Source organism: Dendropsophus ebraccatus, unplaced genomic scaffold (assembly GCF_027789765.1).
Source record: "Dendropsophus ebraccatus isolate aDenEbr1 unplaced genomic scaffold, aDenEbr1.pat pat_scaffold_523_ctg1, whole genome shotgun sequence".
NCBI classification, from domain to species: domain Eukaryota; kingdom Metazoa; phylum Chordata; class Amphibia; order Anura; family Hylidae; genus Dendropsophus; species Dendropsophus ebraccatus.
The window spans coordinates 44,202-61,066 of NW_027210124.1; the positions used below are offsets into that span (position 1 = coordinate 44,202).

Here is a 16,865-nt window from a genome sequence, read left to right on the forward strand (position 1 = left end):
GTCAGCCCCCTCCTCTCCTGACATCCTCTGTGCAGCAAGGGACCAAACATTATGTTTATTGGGGACAGCAGTGGGGGGGGGGGGGGCAGTAGTGGATTATAATGTGGGCGGATTGACGGGGGGGGGGGGGGGGGGCGTCATTCTATAGTTCGCCTCGGGCAGCAGAGAGGCTAGAATCACCCCTGGATACATTTACCATCTATTCTGGGGGCTCTCCGGGTGTATGGATACATTTACCATCTATTCTGGGGGCTCTCCAGGTGTATGGATACATTTACCATCTATTCTGGGGGCTCTCCGGGTGTATGGATACATTTACCATGTATTCTGGGGGCTCTCCAGGTGTATGGATACATTTACCATCTATTCTGGGGGCTCTCCAGGTGTATGGATACATTTACCATGTATTCTGGGGGCTCTCCGGGTGTATGGATACATTTACCATGTATTCTGGGGGCTCTCCAGGTGTATGGATACATTTACCATCTATTCTGGGGGCTCTCCAGGTGTATGGATACATTTACCATCTATTCTGGGGGCTCTCCAGGTGTATGGATACATTTACCATCTATTCTGGGGGCTCTCCAGGTGTATGGATACATTTATTATCTATTCTGGGGGCTCTCCAGGTGTATGGATACATTTACCATCTATTCTGGGGGCTCTCCAGGTGTATGGATACATTTACCATCTATTCTGGTTCTCTCCAGGTGTATGGATACATTTACCATCTATTCTGGTTCTCTCCAGGTGTATGGATACATTTACCATCTATTCTAGTTCTCTCCAGGTGTATGGATACATTTACCATGTATTCTGGGGGCTCTCCAGGTGTATGGATACATTTACCATGTATTCTGGGGGCTCTCCAGGTGTATGGATACATTTACCATCTATTCTGGGGGCTCTCCAGTTGTATGGATACATTTACCATCTCTTCTGGGGGCTCTCCAGGTGTATGGATACATTTACCATCTATTCTGGTTCTCTCCAGGTGTATGGATACATTTACCATCTATTCTGGGGGCTCTCCAGGTGTATGGATACATTTACCATGTATTCTGGGGGCTCTCCAGGTGTATGGATACATTTACCATGTATTCTGGGGGCTCTCCAGGTGTATGGATACATTTACCATCTATTCTGGGGGCTCTCCAGGTGTATGGATACATTTACCATGTATTCTGGGGGCTCTCCAGGTGTATGGATACATTTACCATGTATTCTGGGGCTCTCCATGGGGCATATACAGTAACCCCATTTATATGGCTGCAGGGCCGGATGAGGTGGCTCCCGCGTACAGTATATCGGAAGTGTGCGCCATATTCTGAAGATACTCTATAAACGTCTTAGATGACAGGAGGCGACACTGTACTGATCACCTGACCATACCAGCTGATCAGTACAGACGTCTCTGATACGTCACTCGCTGACCTGGCGAATGAGGAATCTGCTTGTAACAACGCGAGATCTCCGAGAGAACGTTGCTATCAGCTTAGGCCGCGGCCAGTCGGGTTCCTTGTAGGAGTGGGAGCGAACGGGGACCGGACTGGTTTTACTTCCTGAAAAGAAGCGGTGGCGGCGGAGGGGGCGTGTCTTGTGGAAGCTGGAAGCTGCCGTACAGGACGGGCACCATGGAGACTGCGGAAGAAGGTAACAGGCCGTGTGCACAACAGCAGGAGCTCTAGGACTTGTGGCTGCTCAGTGTTTGTGTATGTGACATGTTAGAGGGCTGACGTAGTGCTGCGCTCTGCTCGCCTGCAGTGATGGGAGACGCTGAGGGATGACACCTGCAGCCTTATTCCTCTCATACACTGCTTCAGCCGCATATGGGAGATTGTACAGCTACTTTCAGATCAAGTTCTCCCCCAGCCTGCGCTGTGGGATACGTTAGTAACCTGCAAGTTATGACGACTTTTACCACAGCATAGTCTGCTGCTTAAAGGGCGTATGCACGGGAAAACATTTGTAAAAAATGAATACGTTTTTGGGGGGATTTATCAAGACTGTACTCCTAAACTGCTTTTAAATTAGGCCCCGCCCCCTTTCCTTGCCCAAATTCATTAAGATACGCATGCCTCTAAGTGAATCCGGCTGGGCGCCCAAACCTGTGCCCGGCGTACCTCCTTCCAGCTGGTGTAGATTTGGATCATGATTTGCGCCTGCTCGCAGGCATAAATCCTGATAAATAAAGTGTGGGAAGAGGCCACACCTCCTCCCTGCCTTGTTGCTCCCCCTGCCCCGCCCATCAGGCGAGTGGGGAAAACGGCAGGCGTATGCCAGGGAGAAGGGCTGAATCCTGCGCCTTCTCCCTGGCATACGCCCCTGCTGTACATTTCATATATGTCCCCCTATATCTACACAGAAATTCTTATCTTTGCTCTCGGGATGACACATGCAGTTTCCCAAGGGAAAAACTATGGGCCTGTTGATTGGCAGAACAGGCTGTTGTCAACCTGGAAACCCGGAAGTGTTTTTGGGACGGAGCTCTGTGGCTGTAGTGGAAGAGAGGGGAAGATAAGTATTTTTTTTTTTTATGTTTACTACCTCCCGGAGATCTTTCTTTAACCCCTTCCTGCACAAGGGCGTAACTGTATGTCCTCATGCGGGTGGGGGGGTTCAGAGGGGGTCCGCGCGGCGATCCCGGGTGCTGCTTGTAGCCCGGGACCGCGGCTATTAGCGGGCACGGTCCGATCGCCATGCCCGCTAATTAGCATTTTAAATGCAGCTGTCAAAGCCACTTCCACTTGCCACTTCCCTGGTGTCTAGTGGGGGGGATGGCCCCCCTGCGACGTGGTCACACAGGAGTGATCCCCGCATCTGGTACCGGCCGGGGTCTGTGCCGTAAAGCGCTTTTGTTTTCGGCTGCAGCAGCCAAAAGCAATAGAGTGCCTATCTCATGGACCTATGCAGTATTACTATACTGCATAGATCTCTATGAGAGATCAGAGCAGGCATACTAGAAGTCCCCTAGGGGGGTAAATGGCGCAAACGCCAAAAAATTCCAGATGTATGCGCTATGGCCTTTAAAACACAAGGAGGAAAAAACAAAAGCGCAAAAAAAAGGGGTTAAATAACTGCCTGCCAATACGAGTTTCTACGGCAGTCACTAATCATCCTTATTCTGATCTCATCAGCTTTTTACGGCGGTATCAGATAAACATTTTAAATCCTGCGCTCTCAGGAGATCAGCTATGTGTCAGTATGACAGCTGTTCTCCTGCTGTAACTATCCAATGTGAAGAGTCCTCCATTCTGGGTAGTTTAATCTGTTACATGTTGCCGTCAAATCATGACAGCGGCAAAGTAATGGGTTCCAGTACCCCACTGGAGGAAATATATTCACCTGATCAGAAATCCAACGACTAGGTCTGGCTTCATTGTTATGGTGACATGCTTTACAGCAAGACTTGTGGACATGTCCCCTGAGATAAACATGAAACATTTCTGAGCGTAGAAATATTAGGCATGGAAGTACTGTTCTTAGGTATGGCAGTGTTGTTTTTTGTAACACCTATCCAATGCTACCAGTAGCTTTATATGCCTTGGAGGTGCTCAGTCAGCACTATGTAGGCAGGATAAGAAAACATTAAAGCGGTCATAAACTGCTATTGTGGTCCTTCTCAGTGTCTTGAGCTGTCATTAAAGGGGTAGTGCACCAAAAAAAAATTCTTTCAAATCAATTGCTGCCATGAAGTGCCAGAGATTTGTAATTTACTTCTATTAAAAAATCTCAAGCCTTCCAGTACTTATCAGCTGCTGTGTGTCCAGCAGGAAGTGGTGTTTTCTTTCCTGTCTGACACAGTGCTCTCTGTTGCCTCCTCTGTCCATGTCAGGAACTGTCCAGAGAAGGAGTAAATCCCCATAGAAAACCTCTCCTGCTCTCCAGACTGGAAATAATACCACTTCCTGCTGGGCATACAGCAGCTGATAAGTACTGGAAGGCTTGAGATTTTTTAATAGAAGTAAATTACAAATCTCTGGCACTTCATGGCAGCAGTTGATTTGAAAGAAAATTTTTTTTTGGTGCACTACCCCTTTAAATCTGATTCTACTACATCGCAAGAGCTTCAGGCACATGTTGTGTGTTTTTCAGATTTTTGCTTTGGATGGGCCTGTCCCAGCATTCTGCTGTGGATTATGTAGGCGCCCACACCCCACTGTAAACTCTTATTCATAGATTCATAAATGCGGTCTCGTTAAACAAATGGTTAATCAAAATATTTATGCTGGGAGAAAGATGAAAGGTTTGGTAGGTTTTAGTCAGTTGAAAAAAGTTTATTGGTCACAGACAGACTAAATAGTAATCTTGCTGACATGATGAGTGATCCATCAACCTTAAAGGACAACTCTGGCCTAAACATACTTTTTAATATGTCATTACTTATGGAAAGTTAGACAAATTCCTAATGTACATAAATTATGGGAAATGCACATTTAGTGCTATTTCCCTTAATTTAGTAGGTCTGGCAAGGTTCAGATTCTGTAAAAAAAAACAGTGACGTCACAAATCAGTTGTAATTCCTATGGAGTGTCCAGCAGGGAGCGCACTATATGTAGAAGTCTATGGCACTGTATTGTGTCTATGGAAGTCTATGTAAAGTATTGTAATGTAATGTACACTATGCTTTATTGATTGAATACATACATGGAATACTTTGAGTAGCACTGCAGAGTGGTGAGCTCTGCAGTCCCCGGCAGGGGATGTGAACTGCAGTGCATCAGCGGCAGTAGTGGGTGATGGGGATGGCCCTGGTACTACTCCCCCATCATCTGCTCATACTATGAGCAGATGATGGGAGGAGTAGTACAGTGTATATGTGTCCCACAGCACTGAGCAGGGAGGGAGGGGGAAGTAGTTAGTTGCACAGGCACCTCTCTCCCTCCCTGCTTGGTGCCCTCCAAATGTATTGAGTAAATACATGTATGTAATACTTTGAGGAGCAAAGACACTTGCCCCCCAAAGTATTCCATAAATGTATTCAATCAATAAAGCATAGTGTACATTACATTACATTACTTTACATAGACTTCCATAGACACAATACAGTGCCATAGACTTCTACATATAGTGTGCCCCCTGCTGGACACTCCATAGGAATTACAACTAATTCATGACGTCACAGTTTTTTACAGAATTTGAAGCCTGCCTGATCTGCTAAATTAAAAGAAATAGCCCTATATGTGCATTTCCCATAATTAATGTACATTAGGAATTTGTCTAACTTTCCATAAGCAATAACATGTTAAAAAATAAGTTTTGGCTGGACATTTGATCAGTTAACAAATATAGTTAGCGGTTTTTTTTAATCACCCTAGATTTATCAAAGGTCACATGTCTAATAATAAATTATGTGAACATGTGAATTTTAAAAGCGAGGCGGTATACAGTATATTGTCACATTTTTTGCTACTATGGATCATTGCAACTTTTTGTCTTGTTCGGCCACAGCACTCCCTCCAGCTGTGTGTGCACTGTGAGGAAATAACTCCCACACCTCTGACAGATTCCACTTAGCTGAAGGCCTGGTGCCTGCTCAACTGGACTCGTATATATGAGTCCACTCCACTGTATTCATGAAGGAAGTGCTCATTTGTCAATTATTTTCGGCTTTTGTGCTTTGATTGCAATGACATTTTCAATGCAACAACGGCCGTTGTTTGACACTCAGTACAATGGCTGTTGTTTTTAAAGGGAACCAATCACGAAAAAAACGTCCATAAAGCTAAGGAAACGTGCTGATACATCAGCCAGCACGCTTCCTAAACATCCCCCTGTACCCCCGTGATCCCCTCTATTAGTCAGTATTCGTACTTTGATTAAGTCCTGCGCTGTATGTAAATCTCCGCCAAGTAGTCACGGTGGGCGGATTTAGTCATTGTCCTGGGCGGCAGGAGGCGCTCCCTCCGTGCTGCCCGTGCGCAGCGTCCTGAAGACGTCAGCCCGCTGCCAACGTGGAACGCAGGCCCCGGCTGACGTAAGTGGAACACACGACTTTCAATCACGCCCCTGTGGGCGTGATTAAAGCGCTTCCTGCCGCCCAGGACAATGACTAAATCCGCCCACCGTGACTACTTGGCGGAGATTTACATACAGCGCGGGACTTAATCAAAGTATGAATACTGACTAATAGAGGGGATCACGGGGGGGGGAACAGGGGGATGTTTAGGAAGCGTGCTGGTTGATGTACCAGCACGTTTCCTTAGCTTTATGGACGTTTTTTTCGTGAATGGTTCCCTTTAAGTGCTGCTCACCATATGTTATAACCTTATAGTAATGTTATTATGTAGAGAATGTGTTTTATTCTTCAGTTATTACTTTCCAGTATCTGTGGTGTGAATTCTTGTACTTTGATTTTTCAATCATTGATAGCTTTCCTTTTTTTGCCCAGAAGATATATGCAGGGTGTGTCGATCAGAAGGAACGGCAGAAAAACCTCTTTATCATCCTTGTGTGTGTACTGGCAGTATTAAATTTATTCATCAAGAGTGGTAAGTTTTGCATTTCATTTTTGTCCAGATGTTCAATATCCCCCTATGAGGTCTAATTTTTTGAGATACCAGTTGTACTTTGTAATGACACACTTAATGTTTCCATAAAATATGTTGCTAAATAATAATTTAGGAGGTTAAATAAAAAAAAAAAACTATTTTTCAAAATTTAGATGTGTTTTTTTACTTTTTTGCCCCCCCCCCCCCCCCCCGGGTAGCGGCTGTCATGTATACTTACAGATGATGATCGGTGTCCCGTTCACGTCCCGCGGTGCCGTTCAAATCGGGCGCGCTCACGTCCGCCGGCTGCTGCGAGTCCTCTTCTCTCACCAGTGATTATACGCCAGAAGTCACTCGCTTCCATGCATTCGCTATGGAAGCGCGTGACTTCCGGCGTTCAAATTACAAGGGAGAGAAGTGGAGTCACTGCCCCGGCAGACGTGAGCGCGCCCGATTTGAACGGCACTGCGGGACGTGAACTGACTGACGGGAATGGCACACCGATCATCTTCTGTAAGTATACATGACAGCGGCTACCCGGGGGGGGGGGCTCAAATCTGCTTTATTTTGATACCTTTAAAGTTAACATTTTTGATCTAACAGCTAATTTTTTTCCACTAGGATCTGTAGTTTTTATCAGTACCTAGTTTCCACACATGGAACATGTACTTACAGGAGTTTTCCTATGGTTAAAAAAATTAATACATTTTTAACTCTTATGACATGAGGTTGGTATTGATCAGTTATTACCCAGTTAAACCATGCTTCCTTATTGTATCTTTTATGATGTTTTATGTTTTTCTTGTTGTGTGGAAAAAACATGTCCCTGATAAAAATGGTCTGATTTAAAAATAAATAAGTACATACTTACCAGCCTGGTCCCCTGCCACTACCATTCTAACAGTGCCTAAGTCCCTGCTACTCACTGCTTCATGGGGCCCTTTCAACCTGCCCAGTCACAGGGCAGTGTGTGTCCATTTTTAATCACAGCCATCATCTCTCCCTAACTAGATATACTAATGTGTGTGTGTAGCTGCTCCTAATCATCCATCTTAAAGGGGTATTCCCCACAAAATTATTTTTGCATTAATACATTGCCCACTCATAGCTTTCCATCTTTCCAATATCAATTTATTATGGATTTTGCACAGTTTTGCAGTTATCTAGATTCATTCACCCCCACCAAACACATAGAATCATCAAATTGCAGTCCAACCCATCTCCACTCCCTGCTCCTGGCCCATACCATCCGAGACGGGATCACGTGTCCTCCTTCTCTTCAATGGGCTGGGTTAGCGCTTCTAATCCAGTCCACTGAAGTAAGGGAGGACAGTGACAGTTGCTGCTGAGCTCTGTCTCCCTCTTTGACAGCAGAGTGTAACCCCCACCCCCCTCGCCCTGGAGCTCATCCGCCCCACACCCTGTATCCACCCCCACCCGGACCCGCGGCGGCCACCAACACCACCGGCCCGGAGCTCACCCGGTGGCCCTCCTGGCCCTGCAGCTGCCAACTCCCCACTGCCCGGAGCTCACCTGGTGAGTGCAGCCCCCCCCCCTCCCCCAGTGCGATCTCTTGCTGGGGCCCGTGACCCCCCCACATCCCTCCCTCCCTTCCTCAGTAGAGGCCGCCCGCTCACCCCGGCATGATCTCCCGGCCCCGTAGCGGCCACTTGCCCGGAGCTCACCCAGTGAGTGTAGTTCCCCCCCCCCCCCCCCCTTCCTCAGCACGATCTCCTGGTGGCTACCCACGTCCCCCCATAGTAGAGCCCACGGCAGCGCCCACCCGTGTAGCCCGTTCCCGCCCGTGCAGCCCGTCCGTCTTGCCCGTGCTGCAACTCGCCCAGTACATCACTATCTCAGCTCTGCCACATCGCCATTCCTATCTCTGCTCTGCTACATCGCCATCCCTATCTCGGCTCTGCTACATCGCCATCCCTATCTCGGCTCTGCTACATCGCCATCCCTATCTCGGCTCTGCTACATCGCCATCCCTATCTCGGCTCTGCTACATCGCCATCCCTATCTCGGCTCTGCTACATCGCCATCCCTATCTCGGCTCTGCTACATCGCCATCCCTATCTCGGCTCTGCTACATCGCCATCCCTATCTCGGCTCTGCTACATCGCCATCCCTATCTCGGCTCTGCTACATCGCCATCCCTATCTCGGCTCTGCTACATCGCCATCCCTATCTCGGCTCTGCTACATCGCCATCCCTATCTCGGCTCTGCTACATCGCCATCCCTATCTCGGCTCTGCTACATCGCCATCCCTATCTCGGCTCTGCTACATCGCCATCATCAGGCATAAGCATTGCATGATGGGAAATGTAGTTTCCTATCTTGATTATAGACCATCTTTTAGAAAAACTTGTAACCCAGGAACGGCAGCAGCTAGAAAGAAGGGGACACGGCTCTAAATACTCAGGGGGCCTTGGTGAGTAAGAACAGCTAGGTTTGGGAGCATTTCATTTTTTTAGCTCTTGGAGGGAATACCCCTTTAACCAAGCGGAGTTTGATACATATATCAGGGCTTGAGGAGGCTGTGTTTTTAAAGTTCACACTTACTAGACTTTTTCCTTTCCTTTTGGACATGATAATAGTTACATTTTACGGGTTTATTGAGGGTAAAATTCGGGTCCCCTTTGTCTTTAGCAGCAACCCTATCCCCTATATTAGTTCTAGCACCCTCGTTTATGTGTTTGTTTTCTGTCACTAGGAAGTGGTGATTAGGCAGGGGAGAGTATTTCTTATTTGTGTTTTTAAAGTTTACCTGAACCCTTTTAAGAAAATGTTTACAGTACTTTTGTTTACTAAAACATAATATATAATTTTATTTTGCATTAATTAAGTTTTTTTTTTTTTTTTTTTTTTTATTGCAGCTTGGTCCAATGGCTTAAACACAGCCGGAAGGAATACTGTGAATTATGCAAGCACAGATTTGCCTTTACACCAAGTAATTTTCCTTATATCTGTTTTTGTTGGTTTATCTTTGCACCCTTTAAAGCTGCTGTCACACACCACAGTTGTTTGTGGAAAACTGCCACTGCAGTTTTTGAGCAAAAAGGATGAAATAATGGAAAATATAGAGAAAGGACTTCTGCTTCCTATTGAATCCACTTCTGCAGCAGAAGTTTTTCCAAAAAGTGTGTGACAGCAGCCTTGCCCTGGTAAGGTCATGATGGCTTGCCCCTCCCACCCAGAAAGTGGTAAATGTCTAATTGCAGGTAAAAGCACTGTGCTTATGCTGTCAATCAAGCCTAAGTGGCAGGAGGGCGCACAGCATCGCCATGACTGGAAAACAATTGTTATTACTGCAGGGGATAAAGGTCATTTTCTCCATTTTGCGGGATCACCGAGCCCCCGAGCGTCTATTTTAACGTTTCACTGTCGTTATAACCTTCAATATCTAAATCAACAGTAGATGTGATTATAATGCAAGTTAGCAATTGACATTTTTTTGTTGTTGGCAGCCATTTGCAGTTCATCATAAATTTTCAGTTGTATTAGAGATGCGAATGCTTCTAGAAGTAGTGGCTGTGATCGCATCTCTATACACTACAGCCGCCGGTCAGCATGCCCCAATTTCTACATGGTGCTGTGGTTGTTACTCTGTGCCCCAATCAGTTACAGCCCATGATTTGGACTAGCTGTGGCAGCATGTTCTTAAAGCGACTCCATACCCACAATCTGACCCCCCCCCCCCCAAACCACTTGTACCTTCACATAGCTGCTTTTAATCCAAGATCTGTCCTGGGGTTCGTTCGGCAGGGGATGCAGTTATTGTCATAAAAACAACTTTTAAATCGGCAGCGCTGTGTCTAACGGCCGGGGCTTACATTTGTATATGCATTAGGCTGGCACAACCTCTCTGTCCATCCTCCCCACCCTCCTCATCATTAGGAATGCTCCAGGCAGATTGCTTCCTATTCCCCACCTGTGTGTATAATGAACACTGGCTGGATCGTTAATACACCTGTGCAAAGCTCAAACAGCAGTAAATGTTCCTGGATCATTCCTAATAATGAGGAGGGTGGGGAGGAAGGACATAGAGGTGGTGCCAGCCTAATGCATATACAAATGTAAGCCCCGGCAGTTAGACACAGCGCTGCCAGATTAAAAGTTGTTTTTATGACAATAACTGCATCTCCTGGCGAACGGACCCCAGGACAGATCTTGGATTAAAAGCAGCTATGTGAAGGTACAAGTAGTCTGGGGGGGGGGGACAGATTGTGGGTACAGAGTCGCTTTAAATACATTTAACAGGCAGCTGTCAGATTTGGGACTTTGGGACTGGGTGAGTCTATGACAGGACCCTCCAATAGGGAGAAAAAGCTAGACATCAAATCCTACTAGTTATGCAGATGTTATGGCTGCCAGAAGCCATTGGCAGTGATCACATCTGCATAACATGTAAAAAAAAGGGTCTGTCATTTCTGCCCTTCTGCTGTCACTTGTGCTTTTATGAGAGAAGCGACACAAAAGGTGTTGAAATCTTTATACAGTAAAAAAAAAAATTACAAACAAATGGGGGCCACGAGTTAAAGGAGAAGTCCGGCAAAATTTTTTATTAGGGTACAAACACACACGGCATATACACTGCGTATTTACTGCTGCGATACGCAGCCAATAAGCAGCAAATTAGATCGAAATAACTGAACACAGCATCAAATCTGCTGCCTATCTGCAGCGTATCTGCTGCGTATACGCTGTGTGTGTTTGTACCCTAAGGGTGCGTTCACACCTACAGGATCTGCAGCAGATCTGCAGCAGATTTGATGCTGTGTTCAGTTATTTAAATGAAATCTGCTGCAGAAAATCAGCTGCAGATCCTGTAGGTGTGAACGCACCATTAAAGTATTTTATTGCCCCCCAAAAGTTATACAAATAACCAATATACACTTATTACGGGAAATGCACATAGTGCTTTTTTCCCTGCACTTACTACTGCATTAAAGCTTCACTTCCTGGATAAAATGGTGATGTCACGACCCGACTCCCAGAGCTGTGCGGGCTGTGGCTGCTGGAGAGGATGATGGCAGAGGGACACTGAGGGACACAGGGCAATGGAGGGACACTGAGCATCCCTCTGCCATCATCCTCTCCAGCAGCCACAGTCCGCACAGCTCTGGGAGTCGTGAAATCACCATTTTATTCAGGAAGTGAAGCCTTGATGAAGTAGTAAGTGCAGGGAAAAAAGCACTTTATAAGCATTTCCCGTAATAAGTGTATATTGGTGATTTGTATAACTTTTGGGGGGCAATACAACACTTTAATAAAAAATTTTCCCGGACTTCTCCTTTAATAGAAAACTCCGGGCAAATTTATTTTTTTTTATATATGTTTTTACATAAGCTAAGATAGACAAATTCCTAATATACTAATTTATAGGAAGTGCACATGTAGTGCTATTTCCCTCAATTTAGTAGATCAGGCAGGCTTCAATTTCTCTAAAAAAAAAAAGTGACTTCACAGCTCCCCAGTCCATATACCTGCAGGATCCAGCAGGGGGCGCAGTCTATTTAGAAGTCTATGTCGAAGGTATATGTAGTGCACTCATCCTCGCGCCCTCCCCCTTCTGCCTGTCGCCGTACATCTAACTGACTCCGTCCATGCCTGGTGCCCGCTGCCGTGCATCTCCTTCCTCCCCATGCTGCCCGGTGCCTACATCTCCCTCTCTCTATGCTGCCAGGTGCCCTACAGCGGGGTGAGCTCTCCTTATCTGTCGCTCAGCCCTTTACACAGCGTTGGGCAGCATGGGGAGGGAGAGAGGAAGATGCCCAGCATCGGGCAGCAGGGAGGGAGGGAGTTAATTGCACGGCACCAGGCAGCAGGGATGGGGGCAGGGAGTTAGATGAACAGCAGTGGGCTCCAGGCAGCAGGGAGGGAGAGAGTCAGTTAGATGGACAGGCCGGGGGGTGTTGCTTGATGTGGATGATTGCACTACTTATACTTTCTACATAGACTTCTACTTCTGTACTTCTACATATACTGCGCCCCCTGCTGGATCCTGCAGGTATAGACTGGGTAGTTGTGATGTCACATTTTTTACATCAGATTTTATTTTTTTTTTTATTTTTTTTTTTTTTTTAGAGAAATTGAAGCCTGTCTGAACTACCAAATTGAGGGAAATACCACTATATGTGCATTTCCCATAACTAGTGTATATTAGGAATTTGTCTAATTTTGCTTAAAGGACAACTCCGGCGAAAATTTTTTTTGGCTTATTTAACACACATTACAAAGTTATATAACTTTGTAATGTGGTTAAATACTCGGTCTGGCCCCCTTCCCCCACTTTCCGACCCCCGACCCCCCACCCCGGAAGTTAAAGAATGTATACATTACCTATTACGGTCGTCACGGTCCTCTTCTCCCGGGCGGCATCTGGTGACGGGTGACGTCAGAGCTGGGGGGCGGTCCGGGTCTTCTTCCTCTTCGGCGTCTTCATTGAGAGTGAATGGGAGAGAAAAGGCTGCTGGTGCACATGCGCACCAGCAGCCTTTTCATTGGCTGGAGCGCATCACATGGCTTCCAGCTTGCTCAGCCCTGATTGGCTTTTCTCTCTCATGGACCCGGAAGCAAGAGACATCGCTGGACGGCGGACTCAGGTGACGGTGAGGCGGAAGGCGGGCGAATGGAGTGGCGATCGTCACCGGAGGGATGGTGAGTATGGTGTCTGTGTGTGTCTGTGTTTTTTTTTTTTTTGGGGGGGGGGTCCCGCCGGAGTTGTCCTTTAAGTAATAACATATTAAAAAATACATTTTGCCCGGAGTTCTTCTTTAAGGCAGATTGTTGAAGTAGGTAGGGCCTGTGGTTGAGGTGAGAGCAGGGCTGTGCTGTTTCTTACTATCTACATCTTGTAATAGAGATTGTGACATCTAGACTGTTATCTGACAGTAATGGGGCCTGTCAGAGCTCCATTTGACACTTCAGCAACACAGTCACAGGGTGTTGATAGGCTGCCATTGCAGCCAGAAGCCTCCTATAGGCCTCAGTGTCTGCCATGCCAGATTCCACCTTTTTAAAGGGAACCAGTCATCATGATTGTGGAAATATAATGGTTTATAGCACATTACCCACCATAGTAAGACAAATCCTATCATGTATTTGACTGCTGCACAGTTGATTAATATCCATAAGTATAACTTTATTGTTTGGCTTGCAACATATGTAAATTACTACCAAGTGTACATAGATGCAGAGAGCCGGATAGAACTAGTCACACAGTTTGGCTTGTAATTCCACATACCTAGTGTGATTTACAAGCCAGAAAGGCCAGATTGTATGAGTAAAATTATCCCCTCCATAATAATTTAAAACTCCCCCTATTCCCATTTTACAAATAGTCTTCACACAAAAAGAAAAACCTATTTGGTGCCGCCACATGCAAAAATGTCCAATTAATGTCCTATTAACATAAACTGTTATCCTGTACAGTCCACTGAGTATATATACAGTGTGTGTGTGTGTGTGTGTATATATATATATATATATATATATATATATATATATATATATATATATATAATATTATATTATATTATATTTTCAAAGATTCTGGGTCGAATACTGAATACCAGCACCTTATTAAATTAAAAACTGGCAAATTCTGAACCCTTACAACTGAAGGCCATGTTATGTCCAACAATATTGTGATTTCTAAAACCTCCCTTAAAAACACGGATCTTTATCTCAATCAATAAATGAATTCTTCTAGTCAATTGTTTTAGTAATGCTGCAGTTTTTCTTCTTCTCTCTGTCACTAATATAACTGAAGAAAGTTTTATCCCCCTCAACAGTTTTTTCAATTTCTTCCTCTTTTGAGGCTTTGGTAGCATTTATAATGTTTTGTTATAGTAACAGTGGGTAAGCAGGACTGTTATAAAGAAAATAAATGGCAAAACATACTAATTAAAAAAACAACATACAACATGTAGATATACAAGAGCAATTTTAACACTGTAATGGCTGATATATAGTCATATGTGCTGCTAACCCATATATAATTACACCAAAGAACTGGGGAAAAAACATAGGAGGGATGGAGGACTGGTAGGAAACTGGGGATCTTTTTTTTTTTTTTTTTTGAATATTCACACTGCGGACTGTGTTAAAGGACAAGTGCCATGAAAAGCTTTTCCCCAGTAATTGAAGCACATTACAAAGTTTTATAACTCTGTAATATGCTTCAATCACCTATCTGCCTCCCTTCCCTGTCTTTTCCCCCCTCCACCCCCCACCAGGAAGTGTCCTAACTCACACAGACCTAATTACTGTCGTCACCGTCACCAAGCTCTTCTCTCAGCTCCTTCTCCTCTTACACCAGCCTCCCCCCTCCCCTGCCTTGTCAGGTGACAGGCTTGCTCAGCTCCCATTGGCTGAACAACTGCAAGCCATCACTTGGACTGGGGAGGGGGGGCTGCTGTAACAGGAGCTAGACCAGCCCTCCTGCTGATGACTCATCCTCACAAGAAGGAGCTGCCTGGTGACTGTGACGGCAGTGGGGGTGGAGGGGGGAAAAGACAGGGAAGGGAGGCAGATAGGTGATTGAAGCATATTAAAGAGTTATATAACTTTGTAATGTGCTTCAATTACTGGGAAAAAGTTTTTCATGGCACTTGTCCTTTAAATATTTCTTTTTGCACTTATTTCATATCTGTAGCAATAAGTCGTTACTTACCCCACATTAAACATTTTGGTAATTATAGGATAATGGGACTATTCAGTGTCCAAAACTCTAACAAAACATGTGGTCAGGAGTTTATATTTTTGTCCAAAAGTTATGCTTGGTATTTTGCAGCATATATTTTCTAGGTGGAAAAATGTGATGTGTGCATCTACCCTCAAGACAGTTCTTTGTAAGAGCTTACATTCTATTTATTTTAGTGCCCCTACTATCCTTTGGGATCTGTAACTTGTGGGTGAAATGTTCATCGCCACAGGTTTCTGCATCCCACTGTGTTCTGGGCAGTAATAGAAAGCAAGTACAGCTTCTGCACATGAGCAAATCATACAGGGGAGTTATGCAGTCAGTACTGCGCATACATAAAATAGCAGTGCTGTAGGTGGGACTTATTACTTCACACTGCTAATAAGATTGATTGTTTAAATTATGCTCTTTCGTTCTGGTTAATGGAAGTTTATGTAAAAGTATAAGGCCCTATTTACATGCTTGTAGTTCTGTCCGCAATTGGAGACAGAACATAGTACCAATAGATTTCAATGGCTCTGTTCACATGTCCGTACATGTGTACAGGGCTGTAATCCATGCTGCATTAAAAAAAAAAAAAAAAAAAAGCACAGGTCCTAATATGTAGCCGAATTTGGTGCACTATTTATGCACATTCATAGTGCAGTCTGCAGTAACTGGTTGCACTATGGACACGTGAATGGGACCTCAATAAAGTTGTCAGATTGACGGTCAAGTTTACCTCCTATAATGTTGCTTTTTTTATTTTGAATTGTATAGGTAATATTTCTTTATTTCTCAGTCTATTCCCCAGACATGCCTTCTCGGCTTCCAATCCAAGACATCTGTGCTGGACTGATTACAAGTATTGGCACAGCAATTCGATATTGGTTTCATTATACCTTAGTGGCATTTGCATGGCTTGGAGTGGTACCCCTTACAGCATGTGAGTAAATATTTTTGCCACATAATACATTTTCTGTAATTTTTGATGTGATATACATCATTAATATTATTATTATTATTATTATTATTATTGATTAGCAAATTTACAGTATAAAGCAAAGCTGCCTTTAATTATCCTTGTTGCTCCATGCCACTCTGCTCCGGGTGCTTGGAAAAGCTGGATCAAGCCTTGGGAAACGTGTCCCAGTTTCCCAGGACTGGATCCAGCTTTTCCAGAGACCTGGAGCGGCATGGAGTTCAAAGGAAGCCGGCTAATAAGCAGACTGCTGATGTAATAAAAGGCTTTGCTTTGTTTATACTGTAATCTCTAATTATAAGGCTAGGTTCACATCACGATTTTGCCATCCGTTAAATGTATCCATTCTATGAAAGAAAAAAAAAGGGGGGGGCGGGGTGAAAACGGATGCTGTTGGATGCCATACGTTTTCATCCGTTTTCCATTGAGTTACATTATATTTTTTTTTAAAAATGGATCAAAGCAGATACGTTTTTTAAAATTTTATATTGTTGTAACCGGATGGGTTCATTTCAGAATATTAAAGTGTCTTATTGATGTAATGAGAAGGAATGTATTATTTTAATGTCTTGTGTATATGTATATATATAATTTGTATGGCTATGTGTGTAGAAGTCATTGTAGTGTTTTTTGTGTGTGTGTGTATATATACTGTCACCCCTATGTCAACTGTCCAGCCATATACCTTCACAACATTGTAAA

The 16,865-nt window shown here is 44.6% G+C and overlaps 1 protein-coding gene across 1 annotated transcript in view; it reads left to right on the plus strand.

Moving 5' to 3' along the window:
• Positions 1 to 1,455: 1,455 nt before the first annotated feature.
• LOC138777146 (E3 ubiquitin-protein ligase MARCHF6-like) overlaps positions 1,456 to 16,865 on the plus strand; it is a gene marked incomplete at its 3' end in the record, with an annotated part of 63,379 nt that continues 47,969 nt past the window's right edge. Inside the window, 4 exon segments of the mRNA XM_069956251.1 lie at positions 1,456 to 1,653; positions 6,392 to 6,491; positions 9,372 to 9,445; positions 15,984 to 16,127. Coding sequence (XP_069812352.1) covers positions 1,635 to 1,653; positions 6,392 to 6,491; positions 9,372 to 9,445; positions 15,984 to 16,127 — 337 coding nt within the window.